This window comes from Hyperolius riggenbachi, chromosome 2 (assembly GCF_040937935.1).
Source record: "Hyperolius riggenbachi isolate aHypRig1 chromosome 2, aHypRig1.pri, whole genome shotgun sequence".
Classification (NCBI taxonomy): Eukaryota; Metazoa; Chordata; class Amphibia; order Anura; family Hyperoliidae; genus Hyperolius; species Hyperolius riggenbachi.
Window position 1 is genome coordinate 247105020 of NC_090647.1, and position 20821 is coordinate 247125840.

Consider the following 20821-nt stretch of genomic DNA (forward strand, 5'->3'; position numbering starts at 1 on the left):
GACCCTGCAAATGCACCTGTGTTCATATACAATGTATAACAAATTCAGATGTAGTAAACGTATGGTATGATAAACTACTTGGCCCGGTCCCTTAAAGCTTACTATAAAGGGATTGTACGAAAAATTTTCTCCAATAATTATCTTCTATGTATTTTTGCTATACAGTAGAATCCCTTTGTAGGAAACTCCAAGGGGCCGGGCAAAGTAGTTTACTATATCAGAAATTGTCATACTCAAGCATAGAAAGTATACTATTGTACTGTATCTTAATTCAGTCAGTCGTTGGTAGTCATTTTTTTCTTTTCAATGCTTCAGCAAGTGAGCTCCGACAATATCTAAGCTAGATCAAAATGTACAGCGCTCAATATGAAGGGACTTGCATGCAATTATCACGCAACAACTTGTACAAGAAGCAAGCAAAGGCCTCACCAGTTTATGCAGTACTTATAGTGAGCTGCTCTGTCCACACTTCTGTGCAGTCTGGATGATACTGTAGCATTGCAGCCATGCACAAGCAAGTCACAGATGACAGGCAATTCCCTCACTAATCAGGCAGCAGTTTACATCGGAAGCTTAGGTCTCAACAGCTGGTACATTTGAGGTAATCCATGCAGGCCCAGAGAAGTGTGCAGATAGCGCACAGGCTACAAGTGGCTGCCAACCCAGTTACCGACCATGGCTCATGGGTCTCATGCACCCTCTCACTTTTCATTATAGCCAGATACAGAATTCCACAGGGGCCAAAAAAACAGGTTTCATATACTGTAACAGAAGTTCTATTATATCTGGGTTTACAATAGCAGGTGTTACTATACCATATATTTATAATAGTGCTTGGCCAGGATCTGTACATTTATTTCAAATCATGCAAAAGCAGCAGCCGGCGCAGCCATAGGCCATAATGGGAATTACGACTAAAGCAGGGCTCAGCCAGTAATTTGGGTGCCGACAAGAGACTTAATATAAAAACTGCGTAAATCATCCGGCAGCAATAGCTGGCAGCCGAATTACGTATTTCCCCACTATCCACAGCGACCTGGAAGGGAATAGTAATTAACGACGCTGGGACTTTTGCAGGAGCAGGGCGAGTCGTTTATTGGCTTTACCCTGCGCCAAAATGTGTAGGTATGCCATTTAGTTTACTATACGTCAGTGTTTACTATGAAAAAAATAAAAATATATATATATATTCATTATCAACAATTGTTGTGGTTTGTTTACAAATGATTTTAGAATAAAATTTACTTTTTTTCTGAAATGTGCACGTTTTCTGATTGTACTGTACCAATGACAAAACATTTTAATGATAAAAGAAGGGCGAAAGAGGTTAAAGAGGACCAAGGCTGAAAAAGGTGTGTGAAAGAGCCCATAATGTAAAGCTCTTTTTAAGCGTTGCAAGAATTGATTGGTTTCAGGGTTAGTAACGCACCCAGTCGCCCGTAAATCATCATACGTCAGAAACTCCACCTCCCCTCAGCAGTGTTTCTGAAGTTCTGTAGCCACCCCCTGTTGCTCTAGCAGGTGAGGGTGGAGTGCCCAGGTCCAGGAACTCCAGTTTCTTCCCACATCCCAAAAACATACAGATAAGTTAAAGGACAACTGAAGCGAGAAGCATATGGAGGCTGCCATATTTATTTCCAACAGTACCAGTTGCCTGACAGCCCTGCTGGTCTATTTGGCTGCAGTAGTGTATGAATCACACCAAAAACAAGCATGCAGCTAATCTTGTCAGATCTGACAATAATGTCAGAAATACCTTATCTGCATATGCTTGTTCAGGGTCTGTGGCTAGAAATATTTGAGACAGAGGATCAGCAGGACAGCCAGGTACCTGGTATTGCTTAACAAGAAATAAATATGGCAGCCTCCATATGCCTCTCACTTCAGTTGTCCTTTAATAGGTTTGACTGTGTTTCCATTAATAGCACCCTCCATGTAGTGCCCATATATCTTTTAGTGTCACTGGGAATAGTACAACATTTATGTTGTTACTTTATGGCAACTTGTCTATTGTGTCCCCATTTTCCCCCCTCCATAAGGTCACCCTTGTATTCACTATAGGGTGGCCCTAGTGCCTCTTCTATGCTGACCCCTCTCATCTCCTTGGCGATATAATAGTCCTTCCTCCCTTGCACCCAGAGATGTATGCTGGGTAAGTAGCAACCCACCTCTTCCTGTTACAGCAACCATTGCAGTGCTCATGTGCCTACACTCCAGGAAAGCATTCTCTGCCACATGTACCAGGTGCCCACCTGATGATGTCATCCAGCTGAGATCTGGTTTACGTAGATGAAGGCGGCTGGCTACAACCAAGCACATAGGAGAGATATGATTGTCAAAGGAAAATGGGCTGGGGGGGAGATCAGACATCAGGGAGGGATTTCCTGATTAGTCCCTATTGAACTTACTTGGCTATTATTATTATTGTTCAGACCCCTCATATCTGAACACAAGAGCCCGACTCTTTTTGGGACTTTGCCATATACCATTTGTGGGGCAGATCAGCAATCTAAACTTTGGTTACACTGTGTACTGCAGTGGCCCTCAAACTAAGGCCCGCGGGCCGAATGCGGCCCCCTGAGGCTTTTTCACTGGCCCACCAAACACCAAATGTATAACTCGTAGATGTGGCCCACTTCACCTTTAAATATCGGTGGCCCACATATAGAATAGCAGTGCTGGCACCACCCATCCACACACTGTAGAAGCCAGGGAGCAGTCATTCACTGGCTTCCAATCAGGTTCATCAGGTGACGCTGCTGTCCAATTGGACGGCAGGTTGTCACCTGAGTTTGCTTCACTGGTGCACAAAGACGTTCTTCATGTGCCACATGACTGAATGGCTGCTGTTGGGAGTACTCTTCTGGGCATGATTGGGGGGAATCAATACCTAGATTCAATGTAATGTTTTTCAATATCATTTTATGTATGTTCCAGCCCCCCGGGAGTCTGAAGTATGTTGACCTCGGCCCTTGACTGAAAAAGTTTGGGGACCCCTGGTGTACTGTGTGAGGGAAATGTATTACAGATCCTGCACACAAACTGTATCATTTTTCTACATATAGTACTTATGATGGAGAGGTACACATTTGCATAAACATTTTTCTTCGTAATCAAGCATGTAGCTTTATCCCAATGTGTGTCAGAGATAACACATTACCACAGAACCTATGTGCTTTATGTATAGATGATTTCTATTGAGATGTTACCACAGTTACTATGCGTTTTATATAAGTAGTGAGATGGTAGAAAAGCTGTTTGTGTAGCCCTATTTCTGGATTTACCCGTTTATTCCAACAATACAAAGAATTTTCTATGTTGCATACAAACTATATGAAAATACGTTTTTGCTTGAAAAATACAAAATTGCGTGAAAATACAAAAATGTGATCTGTCTCTAGGTCGAATCTGCCCATACATCGCTAGAAATATGGGCACCTTAACAGCCATGGCCCAACAGTTTGTTGTTGCAGCTCTAGAGTGCCATAGTTTTTAGCAACAGCATTGGATAACATTAATAGCAATAGCTTGAAGTGTACCTGAGATGAGGGGAATTAAAAACGTTTTATACATACCTGGGGCTTCCGCTAGCCCCCTCTGCGCAGATCACACCCACACCATGGTCTAAATCCTCCTAGATCCTCCAGTAGCAGCAACATTCTCCGCGGCTAGTCAGGTGTACTGCGCATGTGTGGCCCGGCCGTGTGTGCCCGCCCCATTCCCTTCACTGGGAGGGTTTTACACCTGCGCAGTACTACAACGCAGGTGCAAAACAAGACAGGAAGCGCGCTTGGCCGCACTGCACCGACTTGCCGCATAGAAAGGGGCTGCAATGGGAGGATCTAGGAGGCTTTAGACCGCGGGGTGGGAGCGATCTGTGCAGAGGGGCTAGAGGAAGCACCAGGTATGTATAAAACTTTTGATTGCCCTCATCTCAGGTACACTTTAAAGTTCACCTGAACTGAGAGGGATACGGTGGCTGCCATATTTATTTCCTTTTAAATCATACCAGTTGCTGGGCTGTCCTGCTTGTCCCTTTGGCTGCAGTAGTGGCTGAATCACACACCTGAAACAAGAATGCAGCTAACCCAGTCAGACTTCAGTCAGAGCACCTAATCTGCACGCTTGTTCAGGGTCTATGGCTAAAAGTATCAAGGTGCGCACACACGCCTCTTGACTTATGTCACTCATCAGGCATTGGGTCTGATCCCACAGGGCAACATTTCTGAGATGGCCTGTACAGAACCGTGTCAGCTATGTAGCCAACGCCACGTTCTGTTGCTATGGGGGAGGTTGAGGGATGACCTGGCGGCGCATACGTGACGTCTCATGGCTGGTGGGGAGCAGCACAGACAATGAAATTGGTCGTTGCGGGGGTGAGTTGATGCGCCGGGCAGATCGCTCGCAGGTTGGAGGTCAGCAGCCACTGTACACGCACCTATCAGCTGAGGCGGTCATTATCGGCCGCCTTAGTTAGCCGGGTGTATCGGCCTTTAGACACGGAGGCTCAGTAGGCTAGCCAGGAAATCTGCATTTTTTTAAAAGGCAATACTTATGTCAGTCTCTATATCCCTTTCAGTTCAGGTGCTTTAAAACCATTATAGTTGAACATCTATCATGTGACATACCCTGAGAGCAACAATCAACTGTATCTGTTTGTATGCTTAATTGTTTTTTTCCCCTCCATGATATTTATTGTTCCAGCAGAAACCATCACATGGCAATGCATAGAAGAAAAATATGTATTGTCATTTACATTCAGTACAACCAAGGTTACAAAATAAAAATAAATACATATTGATACATATCAATAAGTGCATTTAAATTAGAAAAATCACAAGATATATAAAAGGCACAAGTCCTGCAGATTAATAATCAAGCATAGAAGATTCTGGAATGACGGTGGCATGCATGTCTCTGGTCATATTGGATTTCTCTTTCAGTTTTGACTGCAGTAGCGTATGTTCCACTACACCGATTCGGATATCCATCTGGACAATCTCTTGTTTAAGTTTGGTTAAGGCTTGCTTCATTTTCACAAGTGGAGCTGGAAAATGAGTTACAATCATCAATACATCTATAGTGTAAATGGGGAACCTATAAATCATGAGGTACACAAATACTGTATACTAATACTGGTATGAGGTATACAACACACACACTTGGCCACTGATCTGTTAGGAAATTCCACATTTAACTGACAAAAACAAGAATCACTTTTCAATCTGAATTTTTTTTTTGTCACCAGCAAACTGTCAAGCAGGGGCGTAACAATAGACCCTGCAAGGGATGCAGCCGCAGGAGGCCCCATGGGGTTAGGGGTTTATTTTCCCTGTCCTGAGAGACTGGCAACTAAGGGCAAGGAGAGAAAAAAAAACCTCTGCTCTCTGCACAATTGTTCTAATGACTGCATTTGCTCAGCCACTGATAAGGAATCATACAACGTTTTGTAGACGGTCCCTATTCAGTGTGCAGCAGGCTCTTGTGTACAAGGCCCCTCCCTCAACCTCTCTACCCCCTCCCCAAGTGCTGTGTACTGTAGTGATGCTGGAAGAGTCTGCAGAGCCAGTTCTGCTCCATCAGAGATGGACAGAGTGAGAGAAATAAGCTGAGGCTGGGAGCAGTCATCTGTCGGTTTTCTGCACACCATGTGTGTCTGTATGTGTGAAAACATGCATGTTTTATCACAGAAGCTGATATAATTGATAGACAAAATGCGTGCAGTGCTTCACTGCTGTCTGCTTTTTCTGCATGCGGAAAACACATTCAAGTATGCACTAGCCAATTTAATAACATTAGTTCCCAGTTTACCTGTGCAGAAAGCAAGGGGATGGGGGGTCCATCCAAGGTTTCGCGGGGGTGCCTAATGATTTCTAGTTAAATCCTTGCTGTCAAGCTCTTATTTATTGTTAGTGTGTAAGACTAGAGGCTGGAAGATTACCGTATTTTCCGCCGCATAAGACGCACCCAGGTTTAGTCACTGCAAAGTTGTGGAAGGGCACACCTCTTCTGTAGGTTGGGTGCCTGATATTGTGACATAGGCAATTGTCACTGTAATAAAGTCTTTCTCCAGTATATCAGCACACTAAATCTTTCAGGAACACGCTCTTTATTGAGGCATCAGTATCCACAAAAAGTTAGCCGACAATTGTTTCGGGGGCCTCGCAGGGTCCCCCTTTATCAAGCCGTCTTGCTAAAGGGAAACCCTGCAAGGCCCCTGAAACAATTGTCGGCTAACTTTTTGTGGATACTGATGCCTCAATAAAGAGCGTGTTCCTGAAAGATTTAGTGTGCTGATATACTGGAGTACCCAGGTTTAGAGGGCACAAACCAGGGAAAAAAATATATGTATACTAAACCTGGTGTGTCCATATTCCAGGAGCATCTTGTACATGTTCTCCCCCAAATGGTGTCCCCTCTTGTGTCCCATATGTGCCCTCCTGTGTCCCTTTGTGTATACCTGGGTCTCATATGTGCCCTCCTGTGTGCCCATTCCCTGGTGCCAAGTGGGTGGCCACTCTCTCCCTTGTTTCTATTGAAATGCTCATACTTATGACGCGATCAGAACGGGCCTTTCAATAGAGCCAGCTGAACACAGGTGACAAGACTGCAATCCTCGCGGCCATGCAGTATGGGAGGCAGCTGCCCAATATTTTACATGTGCAGAAAGGGAAGCGGAGATGGAGAGAGCGGGCACGGGGAGAAGAGACAGCAGCGTTACACAGGAAACAGATCCCAGCTGCCATATATTATGTGGTCCAGCTGCCTGAACTCTGGTTACAATAGTGCAGTGAGAATAGACATGGGGGAGCGGGCACACACAGGCAGGGAATCCACAACATGGCGGCAGTTCATATCGGCGGGCATTCAGAGGTCGGGGATTCCCTGCCTTTGCCGTATAAGACTTTTCTTCCCCATTTTACTGAAAATGATTGTGTCGGATGAGGTTAATAATAGGATTGGAAAGGGGTTTAAACACACGATGACTGAAGGAGATTATGTTTTCTGTTCCCTTGTGATCTGAACTGTTGTCAGTTTGCATTTATATGCAGTTATTACATCTTAGCTTGCTAGATTTGCACAAAACTGAATTCATTAGGAGCTCACAACCTGCACATATTAGATCATCTGTAAGAACATCAAATATTGTATAAAAAGAAATGCATTCCCACCGTGTTATGGTGCACTGCAATGCAATAGTGCTCTGCTTAATGCATTTCTGTACCCTGCCAAGTTCTGTATAGTGAACAGCAGGAGGGTCAAACTCCGTCACAAAATGGGCCAAAATCAACAACATAGGGCCAAATTGTGTATTAAAATTTAGCATCTCAGAATCAGAATCAGATTTATTTCGCCAAGTGCAGCAGTTGCCACACTCGGAATTGTTTGTGGTACACATCGGCATAGAGCATAGTACAAAGCGGCAAAAACATAGTAGTGCAACGCATGCAATGACGAACAAAGACATTAAAACAACTTAATGCAAGGAAAAAAAATAAAATAAAAAAAAGGTATTGTAGTGCAAAACTACGTGCGGAACCTCGGAAAAAGTACATATTTATTTAGGCCTGGGTCACAGATGTGCTATTTAGTTTTTCTATGTGTGTGACTTGAGTTCAGAAGGCACACTGCTTGGGGGAAAAAGGAGTTCCTGTGCCTGGAGGTTTTGGTGGAGATAGCCCTGTAACGATGGTCCGAGCGCATGCGGTTGAAGAAGCGGCTGCCGGGATGGTGCGGGTCATTCGTGATCCTGTATGCCCTTGTTTTCAATCTGGATGCGTGGAGGAGGTCCAGAGGTGGCAGGGGTGACCCAATGATTCTTTCCGCTGCCTTGATTACTCTTTGTAGTCTGTACCTGTCGCTCGTGGTGGCTCCACCATACCACACGATGATAGATGAGCACAGGATTGACTCGATGGTGGCAGTGTAGAAGCTTGATAACAGTTCCTGCGGCATACCAAACTTCCTGAGTTGTCTTAGGAAGAACAGCCGTTGCTGCGCCTTCTTTTGGCATTTAGTGGTGTTTTCACTCCATCTCAAGTCGTTGGTGATGGTAGTGCCCAGAAACCGAACACTTGATACTCTGGTGACTTCAGTGCCTTCGATGAATACCGGGCTGAGTGGGGAGGGGCATTTCCTGAAGTCGATAACCAACTCAACTGTCTTTGCAGCGTTTAGGACAAGCATGTTGTCCTTACACCAGTTGCAGATTCGCTGAATCTCACTGCGGTAGGTGCGTTCGTCCTCTCCACTGATGAGACCAAAGATGGTGGTGTCGTCCGCAAATTTAATTACCTTAACACAATCAGCCATTGAGGTACATCTGTTTGTATACAGGGAAAACAGGATCGGAGACAGTACACAGCCTTGGGGGCGCCAGTATTTGTGGTCCCCATTTGGGAGAGGCAGCTGCCAAGTTTGACCTGTTGCGTCTTGTTTGTAAGGAAGTCCTTGATCCAGGTGCAGAGATTTCCGTCAAGCCCAAGTTGCGCTAAGTTGTTGTACAGGATTTTCGGGCAGATCGTATTGAAAGCAGAGCTAAAATCCAGAAAGAGGATCCTGGCGTAGGTGTTGGGTCTGTCCAGATGTTCCAGAATGTATGCCAGACTGATGTTAATGGCATCCTCTACCTGTTTGCCCTGTATGCAAATTGAAGTGGATCTAAGAGAGCGTTGGTGGAGTTTTTCAGATGGGTCAATCTCAAAGTGACCAAGGATGGAGCAGTGAAAACCATTTAATATTTATCTATTCCAGTGCAGCTTCGGGTCTCCTCTGATTTTCCTGACAGCCACATGCTCTATGCAGCATACCTCTGGTTCCTGAGGCATGTCACATAATCAGGAAAAGGAAATATGAAAGCACAGAGCTGCCAGGAAGATCAGAAGAGGCAACAGGTAAACATTACACGGCTCCGCTGTGCTACTCTGCTATGTGGGGAGGTGCTGTCACAGGGAAGGGGTGTGTGTGTGTGTGTGTGTGTGTGTGTGTGTGTGTGTGTGTGTGTGTGTGTGTGTGTGTGTGTGTGTGTGTGTGTTTTACCAGTTACAGGGGGAGATTGGGGGCTCGGATTCAATAGGGGGGCACCATGCTAATTTTGCTAGGGTGGTCCGCACAAACTGGCAATGTTTCAGTCAGAAACAGTCACCGGTGTGCTCCTTTGGATTGGAAAGTAATGTGCTGCGTTTCTAGTGCGGATTACAATAATGGGAATTGGAAGCTGTTGAGGGCTTCATAAAATGGAAAGGACACTTACCTGTGGTGAACAGCAACAGCGCCAAATGGATAGTGCAACCAGTGTAACGCACAGCCACCTGCTTTCCCGAATATGAACAGGCCCTTACTGATAAATGGCCCAATAATAAACCCTTTCCAATTTAATTTTTGAACCACTCACGTCACCCCAGCATTTACTTTTTCCAGTGCGCGGGGGTAGTGATCTAGGGAGTGCTGCAGTGTCGGGGATCCAGAGGGCATCTTTCTCCTCGCACAAGAGGGAGGAGGTGACCCAGCATTAGAGGGAGGAGGCAAGACTGGCGCAAGCTCAAACGCTGCAGCTCCGCCCCATTGCACCATCATAATGACATGGAGCAGCGTGGTGCCGGAGGGGATCAAAATGTCAGATTTTGCCAGACACTTTAATCCGACGCCTTGCCGGACTAGATCCAGCAATCGTGTCCCTGGCAATGGGCCCAAATGCACCCACATAATATTTACAATTATGTGACACAGAGGATGTGGCCCCTTGGCAATCAAAGTGTGATCTAAAGGGACTGACACTGGGCTGAATTTTATCTGATGAACGTATCCCCTAGTGGCAGCCATTTTTTCCTATGTATATAGTCTGAAAAAAGGGTTGCTGATCAGATCAATCACAACTCTTATTTTAATATATCAGCCTGTATGGCTCATGTAGCAGGGATTTATCACAGCTAAAAATCTGTTTCTCTAGTGAGGTGTAGTACGCTACAGTGACTATATTCAAATATCCGAAGACATAACAACAAAAGTTGTTTAGGTGATACTTTTAAAACCTTAAGTTTCTTCTTCAGGCATGTTTCAGAACTGGATCAGAACCATCAATCCAGTTCTGAAACATGCCTGAAGAAGAAACTTAAAGTTTTGAAAGCTTGCAAAGGAATCTTGTACAGTTAGTCATTAAAGATATCACCTAAACAACTTTTGTTGTTATGTCTTTAGATTCTCTCCATGACTAATACCGGACCACACGCAACTATATTCAAATAGTGATTTGGGGAGCCTTGATGAGCCTTGGGGATGCCATCGTTGGTCACTGGCCAAGTGATCCTGTATTTACATTCCATACATTTGTTTCTGTGTGAAAAGAATTTAAAGAGGAGCTGTTAGGTATAAGGTCTCAGAGAAAATAAACACATATCAGTAGCTAAAGATTGGCTATACTTACATTACATATGCATTTCACTGTCCACGTTTGGATTTCACAGAATTTGTATATAGTATATGCAGAGATAGATGCTCCTGACAGCTCATGGCAGGCTCCATGTTTTTCTGTCAAATGTGTCGTCATGTCCTGCCTGCTTCCTGATCACAGATAAGCTGGTACTAAATAACACAGTGTGCAGTGAATATTAATGAGCCATGTGGCTAGGAACAATAGCTGACTCCTGCAGTGTACTCTGCCCGAGATTTATCAGTGCTACGCGATTACAAGCTGCTGTAACGTCTCATTAGCAGCCGAGGGGAGAGCCCCAGAATGCTTTGCAGTATGGTACGCGGCTTGCGTCTTCTTAAGAATAACAGACTTGCTGATAAGCACACATCAAAGGTAACTGAGATTTTTATCTTCACTAATTGCTTTTGGGCTTCCTTCTAAACTGTTTAACACAGGAGAATAGAGGTTTAAATTAGCTTCTGCAGCCTGACAGTTACTCTTTAAACGAATCACTACAAGAAACAGGAGGGAAATGTCATCCACCTATTTAGATATATACGGTTTAATGTAAGATATCTATTAATACTTACCACCATCAGTGATACTACTTCCCTTTTCTTCAATTTCCTGCTTCACCTTTTCCAACTCTTCAGTAATCTGTGAAAAATACAAAGCTCTGTTTAACTGTAATTCTGTTAAGGCGGCCACACACAATACAATAAAATTATTCAATTTTATGGCAATTCGATAAAAACGAATGGTTGTACAAAAAAAAATAAAAAATTAAAGCTTATTCACGAATTTCCCTTTTTTTCAATACAAGTCGGTCAGGAGTGGTGAATTTTTCTGATCAATTTTAGTGAAAATGTAATGATGTAGGGTAGATTACCAATGTCTTTTTTTTATAATTAGGGTAAAATTGAACATAGGTGTGTGATACAATGGTCAGATTTTTCAAATGTTACAATCAATCAGAAACATTGATTGTAGTTCTTAAATTGAAAAGAAATATACAAAATTGTACAGTGTGTGACCACCTTTAGACAAACTTTTGTTCTGTGGCAGTTTGATACAGGAAATTCTAAGAGCAACGCCATACAAAACACACACTGATCCAGGGCTGTGGAGTTGGTACAAAAATCTTCCGACTCCGACTCAAGACTCCTCAGTTTATGAAATCACAGACTCCAACTTCGACTCCAGGTACCCAAATGGCTCCAACTCCTCGACTCAGACTCCTTAGTCTAATATTTACCAGGGCTGTGGATTTAGTACAAAAATCATCCGATTCCGACTCCTCAGTTTATGAAATCACTGACTCCGACTCCAGGTACCCAAAATTGCTCTGACTCCTCAACTCCGACTCCACAGCCCTGCACTGATCCACATGATCCATAACAGAGTGATGAGTAACTCACTATTTGTGACTCCCGCATGGCATTCCCCAAAGCACCACAGCCGCTACTTACCACTATATTGTAAATATACAGCTTGTAACCACTTCCATTCTAGTCTTACTGTTCACTTGAAAGTGACCCCTACCCTGTACCACTGATGCTGCTCTGCAGGAACTGTTATGATTCATATGGTGTGCAGTGGGGAATGTTCGCGTCCCCGTGCATGGCAGCATTCTGTGCATGCGCAGTATGGGAAAATTGCTACTGCCCATGTGCAGAACACTCCTGGCAACAGGAGTCAGCTTTCAAGGGGTCGCCGCTGCTTGCTGAAGGGTCATGGAAGGATGGCGCAGGCAGATGATGATTGCAGAGGGCTGCAAGAAACCGAAGGGGAGTTGTATTTTTTCTTTAGGCTTAAGTAACATTTTAAAAAGAGAACCAGAAGCGGATTTTCTAAATGTTAATAGGACATAGAGGCATGTTCTCTGCACAATGACATGCCTCTGTGTCCTCCTGGTGCCGCTGCCAGTCCCTCCCAGGCTCTCCTGTCCCCCCTGACAAATACATACAGGCTAGCGACAATCTGATTGTCACTAGCCTTCTGATTACCTGCAACTTGTCAATCACTGCTCCTCTGCATTTCCTCCCCCGCCTCCTCCATTACATGGCTCCCCCCGCCACTCCTGCTAGCTTCCTCCAATTGGAAGCTAAGCCGCGACCTGAAAGTACTTCCTGGGTTGCGGCTTAGCTTCCAATTAGAGGAAGCTAGCAGAGGCGGGGAGCGGCTGGTACCATGCAATGGAGGTGGTGGGGGAGGACAGTGATTGACAAGTTGAAGGTAAACAGAAGGCTAGCGACAATTGTCTCTAGCCTGTCGGTATTTTTCAGGGGGGACTGGCAGCGGCACCAGAAGGACACAGAGGCCTGTCACTGTGCACAGAACATGCCTCTTTGTCCTATTAAGATTTAGAAAATCTGCCTTGGGTTCTCTTTAAGGCCAAGCAACATGCGACACAGGGGCTTCATAGGCTAGGTAGGTGTTAACACTTCATTTTTTTAAAATGAATGATTGCTTCTATGGTGCAAAATAGGCGAATATGCTGGATGAGTGTTGCCTGTCAGGACTGAGCGTGATACTTTACCACTACAGCAGCAATTTGGGTTTAAGTGTGTTTAAATGCTAGGAAATCATTTATACTGTAGAAAACAAGGAGCACTCCTTGTAGTCCCCTAATGATAAGTAGATTGTCATTTGCAGACCCTGAGAACCCGTTGTCCAAAACTGCTCCTCCCTTTCCAATGACCCCTCAAGAGTGGGAGGTTCCATGTCATGCTAATACAGGGTTAAAGTTTTGATGCTTTAATAATTATAATAATAATAATAATAAATTGTGGCAGGCACAGTATGGCAGTTTTAATGTTTATGCAGCTATCAGACAAATCTTTAATTACTAAGCTGGTTTGCCGCTCTCAGAAGTGTATTTCTCAGCATGTACTTTTATGACCACTGTTAGTTATCAGTGAGAGTTACACTGCAGCCTGAATTCCTGCAGTGAAACTAATTTAAAGCCCAAATCTTCAGTGTATAGCAAGCACCCAAGGAGGGAATGTGTGATGTGCTAGGACTCCCAGTGTCTCTGTACACTCAGACACTCCAGGACGTCTTCCACAGTTGAATCAGCACCATCAGAAGTGTCACCAGACCTAAGCTGTGTAAGTTGAATTTTTTAAAGGGAATCCAAGGTGAGAGGGATATGGAGGCTGACATATTAAATGCCTTTTAAACAATATCAGCTGCATGGCAGTCTTCCTGATCCTGTGTCTCTAAAACTTTTAGCCATAGACCCTGAACAAGCATGCAGCCCATCAGGTCAGGGCAGTTTCTAGGCTCAAATGCACCCAGGGCGAGGGTGTTAAAATTGCGCCCCCCCCCCTCCACCGGCGGAACCAGGTATAGGTGCCCGCAGTATAGGTAACCAGCTATTGGTCCCCCCCAGTATAGGTAGCCAGGCATAGGTGCCCCAGTATAGTTGCCCCCAGTATAGGTTAGCCAGGTAGGTGCCTCCAGTATAGGTAGCCGGTATAGTTGCCCCCAGTATAGGTTAGATAGGCAGGTGCCCCCGGTACAGGTTAGATAGGTGCCCCCAGTACAGGTTAGCTAGGTGGGTGCCTCTAATATAGGGAGTCAGAATAGTTTCCCCCAGCATAGGTTAGATAGGTAGGTGCCCCCAGTATAGGTTAGATAGGTAGGGGCCCTCCAGTATAGGTTAGATTAGGTAGGTGCCCCCCAGTGTGGTTAGATTAGGTAGGTGCCCCCCAGTGTGGTTAGATTAGGTAGGTGCCCCCAGTATAGGTTAGATTAGGTAGGTGCCCCCAGTATAGGTTAGATTAGGTAGGTGCCCCCAGTATAGGTTAGATTAGGTAGGTGCCCCCCAGTGTGGTTAGATTAGGTAGGTGCCCCCCAGTGTGGTTAGATTAGGTAGGTGCCCCCCAGCGTGGTTAGATTAGGTAGGTGCTCCCCAGCGTGGTTAGATTAGGTAGGTGCCCCCCAGTATAGGTTAGATTAGGTAGGTGCCCCCCAGTATAGGTTGGATTAGATTAGGTAGGCGCCCCCCAGTGTGGTTAGATAGGTAGCTGCCCCCCAGTATGGAGGGGGGAGTCAGCGGCGGGGAGGGCAGCCCGACCTCTCCTTCCTTCCTCTCCGCGGGCCGCCCTCCGTGCTTCCCCCTCTGAGTGTGACGGCAGGGAAGCGCTGTGTACAGAGCGCAACTCATCTCCCTGGTTCCAATCGCCGCCGGTCTCCTCTTCTGTCTTCTCCTCATAGCCGCTGATACACACGCTGCTTCCGGCTAAACAGGAAGCAGCGTGTGTATCAGCGGCTATGAAGAGAAGAGGTGACCGGCGGCGATTGGAACCAGGGAGGTGAGTTGCGCTCTGTACACAGCGCTTCCCTGCAGTCACACTCGGAGGGGGGAGCACGGAGGGCGGCCCGCGGAGAGGAAGAGGTCGGGCTGCCCTCCCCGCGGCTGACTCCCCCCTCCATTACAGCGTCCACACTCCTTCAGCGCCCAGGGCGCCTGCACGGGCCGCACGGCCCTCGAAACGGGCCTGCATCAGGTACATATGCTTGTTCCAGCGTTTTGACTCAGACACTCACATTACTTATACCAGAAAATAAACAAGGCTGCAAGGCAACTAGCATTGTTTAGAAGGAAATAAATGTCAGCCTCTATATCCCTCTCACCTCATGTTCCCTTTAAACCTCTTAAAGGGAACCAGAGATGAACGATTCATACAAAATAAACTTATCAGTTGATAGCTTGTAAAGAATAAATGCTCTACCTGATAATTTCGCCCCTCTGGTGTGCCTTTTTGAGTGTTTTTTATCCATTATTGCTCCAGGAAATATCCAATATGGCCACCGGCTCATACCTGTTCTGCTTCCGGGTTATGAGTTGTTCTGGATGTGCTGTCTAGCCTCTATGAGACTATAGACAAGCAGGGCTGCTGCAGCCTTTCATCTGTCTGCTTTCAACTATTATTCTGGTATGCTGTGTGGCTGCCTGTAGGAAGTGTCTCTCATAGAAATGAAACTGCATACAGTAGATAATGACTGGCTGCACACTGCACACAGATACACTTGTCTGTTTCAGAGCTTCTTTCTCGGCAGCAGCAGCCCCTCCCATGTCAACAGCTCTGAGTAAGGAAATCTGAGCCAGGAGGTGGCAGGCTTGGGCTTGAAAAGACTCCACAGAAGAGTGACTCAGCTATAACGATTCCAGGTCAAACCTAGACTGAATCAGTCGGTGGATTCTTATCACAGTTGATAACAGATAGATTAGACTGAGAAGAATAAAACTAAAAGCAGGGTAGGTGTTTACTGTCATGCTCCCACTGATAAATGTAATAAATTACATGAGGGTGCTTCGTCTCTGATTCTCTTTAAAGTGTGAAAAAAAGGAACACTGGCTAGTTCTAAGGAGGACAGGAACTGAACACATGTATGTTTATCTAATCATGTTACATGTCACTCCAGGGTCCCTTTAAAATCAAATAAATAAATAAAGATTGTAATATTGGAAACATTTACATTTTTTGTTCAGGTGGAAATTCATTCCTAACACAAGACAAATGTAAAAAATGAAAAGTTAACTACTTACCTCAGACAGGACTCGGGTCTTCTCTGTTACTTTTGTGGTTACTTGCTGGTACTGTTCTTTTAGCTATTAAAATAAATAAATAAAAAAACAGGAATGGATTGCATAACTTAAAGAGAATCTGAACTGTGAAAATCTTACATAAATAAAAGTAGCAGCCTGTTTGTAGTCTTCTCCTAGCCCCCTCTGTGACATTTTCGCTGCTTCTGCTGCTTTCTTGGTGATAAAATCACTGTTTTATTCATTGTTTTTGTAAACAATGAAGATGGCCGCCAAACAGGAAATACATCAGAGCAGGTGCACATTTGCAGAGGCTCCTCTCAAACTTGACTTCACTGCTGTAATATTTCTCCCACTTGTTGCCTTGGCTGCTTGTCTGGGCTTTGAACTGATCTTTCTGCACTCACAGCTGTTCACAGGGTCACAGACATGCTGGCTGAGAGCAGAGACACTCGCTGTGACTTATACACACAGCACACACACACACACACACACACACACACACACACACACACACACACACACACACACACACACACACACACACACACACACACACACACACACACACACACACACACACACACACACACACACACACACACACACACACACACACACACACACACACACACACAGCCTGCAGGGGGCGTGGGGGAGGTGTGCATAACTTTTCCCTATCACAGCACATTCCTCTCTGGGCTGACAAGGTTCCACAAAGGAAAGAAGATCAGATATAATACAGAGACAGTGCAACTAGAAAAGGCTGCAGTAAGCCAGACCACATTAAAACAGGTATAGGAACTTATAGGACAGAAGAAATAAGGCTGAAAATGTTTATACAGAGTCTCTTTAAGAAGACCTTACAAAAGAAATAGGATACAGAAAGAAAAAATACATTCTTGGCACTCATTCTTTTAACCCTTTAGCAGCCAAATAAAGTAAAACTTTATTTGGCTGCAGGGCCGAAATTTTCCTGCTTCTGGGGAAGTGTGCCTTCTGGGATTCAGGGGACCCGCTGTAAGGCCTCTTGCCCACTACATGCGATTCCGATTAGCGATTTTTAATAGATTTTAACATGTGATTCCTATTTACGATTTTTAATCGTTATACTGCGTTTTTTCTACTTTTTTCTTTTCATAGCTTCCAGGGAAAATCGGAATGGCAAATCGGATTTGCAGTGTGCAGGGGGCCTAACACTGACACGGTCTCCTGGTTCCTAATCCCATGTCTTATCATGTGATCGGATGTGATCAGTACCCAGAAGACCTGCCGGAATTTCAGAGCTCTGGCAGCCACACGAGATATGCTGACAGAGGCTTAGAAGGCACCACCAGCTTTCAAACCAAAAGTTTTGTTTGAAGCGGTTAATGGGTTAAAACTGTTTACAGGCACCGTATTTCATGCTTACAACCCTTACCTTTAAAGCACACCTGAAGTGAGAGGGATTTAGAGGCTGTCTTGCTGAGCGTCTGGAATACTCTTAGCCATAGACCCTGAACAAGCATGCAGATTAGGTGCTCTGACTGAAGTCTGACTAGACTGGCCACATGCTTGTTTCAGGTGTGTGATTCAGGACTGCAGCCAAAGAAATCAGTAGGGTGACAGGCAAATGGTATTGTTAGAAAAGTTAATAAATATGGCAGCCTCTATATCGCTCTCACTTCAGGTGTCCTTTAACTACTACAGCAACAACCATTTGACTTCAACACTCCTAACAAGCAATCATACGGCATCAACTTTCTGACAAAGGTGTAATAATGTAATAACTGAGGAACCCCTTTATTGCTCACATATATTATCTGCTTTAACTAGCATCACACATTTAATATACACAGAATGGACTACAAAGAATTGTGCTGGCCTTATAAGTATTAATTTATGAGTAATTTGATTGAACATGCTGGTAATCTACCGCTCCCAACATGAGAGCAGAAGGATCAGCTTTTGAACAATTTTTGGTGGTTTATTGAGTGATAAATTGTTTGGTCACGTCAGTGCAGTGGGGGATGAAAGGTTGCATTGGATCAAGTGGTACAATGCTGGCAATTGAATCAGTTCAGTTAGATTTCTCCTGAAATCTAAAGGAAACTGAGCATACAAGGTAGGACACATTGATCACTACTACCCAATCAATTTTTGATTGCTTGCCATATTGGACAGTTATAGACCCCTGTATGGCTAAAGTTACATTGTCTATGATGGTTGTGTGCAATAAGTAAAGGTGAAAAATTACCTCGCTTAGCTGGGCCTGAGCTGCTCGATACTCTTGGACCAATGGATCCAACTGATTGTTAATATATTTTTCTCGACTGGCAACTTTCTCCAAAGTTTTGCTGACCTCGTTGTGGAGCTTGTCCAGGTAACCCTAAGAAAACAGTACAAGATGATAAGATGATGATGAATGTCACAAGGTCTAATCAGTGGCGTACCTAGAGCATTTGACACCCGGTGCTGGTTATTATAAGACAACCCTCTCCCCCCCCTAAAAAAAAAAAATGAGCGAGTGTGGCATACTAAGCGCACCACGGTGGGTAATGCCAGGTATAGGTGCTCCCTGTATAGTAAAGTGGGCAGCATTTCACCAGAAAATAATCGTAAAGTGGGCAGCATTTCACCAGAAATCGTAAAATGGGCAGCATCTCACCAGAAAATAATCGTTATGTGGGCAGCATTCATCGGAAAATAATCGTTATGTGGGCAACAGTCACCAGAAAATAATCGCTATGTGGGGAGCATTCACCAGAAAATAATCGCTATGTGGGGAGCATTCACCAGAAAATAATCGCTATGTGGGGAGCATTCACCAGAAAATAATTGTTATGTGGGGAGCATTCACCAGAAAATAAACCTGTAAAAAAAAAAAAAAAAAATTCTCTCTTGGCCGGCCTCTGACGCGCAGCTCCCAGACCATCCTCCAGCAGCCAGTGTAAATCTTCAGCGCTGACAGGCAAAGAGCAGGGCTACGGGAAGATGGCGCCCGTAGCCCTGTACTGGAGACACAAACAGTCTCCAGTGCAGGGCTTCGGCAGCCTTCTTCCTCTGATGCCCTGCTCTGCCTCCGGGAGGCAGTCCCCACAGTGGGCAGCGGGGAGTTCAACTCCTGGGGGGTCCCGGGCGGGCAGCAGGGAAGAGAGGCAGAAGGAAGGGACCCAGGTTAGGGAGGGGGGGGGGGATCTGTCCCCCCTCCATGCCGCTGTCCCCTATCCCTCCTTCTAGCGCTGCTCTTCCCCTACCATGGGGGGGGGGGGGGGGTCGTGGCAACACCCCCTTGAGTGTCAGTCACCCGGGGCGCCACGCCGCCCTGCGCCCAATGGTAGGGACGCCACTGGGTCTAATGTCTACGGTCTGAACAGTGATAGGGAGTCCACGCCAGTGATAGAAGGGGAGGGCCGTGTTTGTGTAACGGGACCATGCATGCGCATCGGCCAGTCAGGGAATTTATGGAGCCAGACTCCCGGAGAAGGTTGGGGATTGGAGGACGGCGATTGAGCAGAAAGAATATAGGAGGCTGGAGGAGACCCCAGGTAAGAATAAATCCTTGAGTATTCATCTCAGGTGCACTTTAAGGTTAGTCCGAGATTAGTAAAAGGGAAAAAGTCTGAACAAATTGCCATAATACACACAGAACACATGAAAATGTTCAACAGATCCCGTTATTTCATATACACATATTATAAACCTGATGATTTTTTTTTTACACAAATATAATAATACAGTTTGATAAATTTAGTAATACCTTTGTTTCCCTTAAGGAGGTTTCAATGCCATCTTTGTGCTGATGCATTTGATCAACATGAACCCTCCAGTCCTGAAATAAAAGTTGGGTAGATTTGTAAATTACAATGAGATTTGTATGGAAAATACAACTGGTTCACAAAAGTAAAAATCTTCATTTTTTTCTGTATTTACTAAAAGAGGCAAAACAACGACATATAGAAGAATGTAGTAAATTATTCTGGATACTCATTTTACATTACTGGTAATTATCCTGCATTCAGTATCAGAACCACTTCCTATATGTATATAGGACTGTATATTGGTATTTAATCCTACTCTCCCAGTGATGTTTAGCCTAGGCTATTTAGTTATGCAGCCTTCTGCCCCAATCCATTTTGGGACACCAGGGGCCATACGCAATTCACTTCTTCACCTGAGTTTTCTCCTCGGAGATCCTTTTTCATCTTCATTTTAAAAATAACTTTTAAGCACTTTGCAATGAAAATAGTACCTAAAAGTAGGCGAAAAAGTACCATCAAAATTAGTTTTAGTATTTGTTTGCTTGCTGGTGGTTCAAAGGCATTTTATTTTACAAATTATCACCCAGGAGAAAACTCAGGTGAACAAGTGAATTGCATAAGGCCTTGGGCTCATATGCAATAATCTTTTTCTCCTTAGCTTTCTCCTAGGTGAAATGTTCAAACTTGTCAATAACATGCCTTTAAAGAGAGACTGAAGCAAACAAAAATTGCTATTTTTACCTTCTAGTTCGCTTCAGTACTCTCATTAGATGTAAACCGCTGCATCCCTGCCGCAAAACGAGGGCTTTAGACCCCCCAAATCCCCGGGGGGCAATCCAGCCGGCGCTTCTTGAAAGAGGCACAGCTTTCAGCTGCAGCTCTGCCTCTACTGATGTCAATCGTCGCGGATCGCTGCCTCTCCCTGCCCCTCTCACTCTTCCTTCACAGAGAGGGGCGGGGAGAGGCAGAGATCCGCACAGCGATTGACATCAGGAGAGGCAGAGCTACAGCAGAAAGCTCTGCCTCTCCATGCAGCACAATCCACAACCTAGATGGTCGTGAAAGTTTGCCCCGGGATTTGGGGGGGTCTAAAGCCCTTGTTTTGCGGTGGGGATG

The 20821-nt window shown here is 44.9% G+C and overlaps 1 protein-coding gene across 4 annotated transcripts in view; it reads right to left on the reverse strand.

Annotated features, from left to right (window-relative positions):
- Positions 1-4728: 4728 nt before the first annotated feature.
- Positions 4729-20821, reverse strand: part of IFT57 (intraflagellar transport 57) — a 69692-nt gene continuing 53599 nt past the window's right edge. For all 4 annotated transcript variants that reach the window (XM_068268462.1, XM_068268461.1, XM_068268463.1 and 1 more), the window contains 5 exons: positions 19705-19776; positions 18202-18333; positions 15969-16031; positions 11002-11068; positions 4729-5047 (listed from right to left, as the gene is read on the reverse strand). In XM_068268462.1, coding sequence (XP_068124563.1) covers positions 4869-5047; positions 11002-11068; positions 15969-16031; positions 18202-18333; positions 19705-19776 — 513 coding nt within the window. In that variant the 3' untranslated portion in view covers positions 4729-4868. The remainder of the gene's footprint in view (positions 5048-11001; positions 11069-15968; positions 16032-18201; positions 18334-19704; positions 19777-20821) is intronic.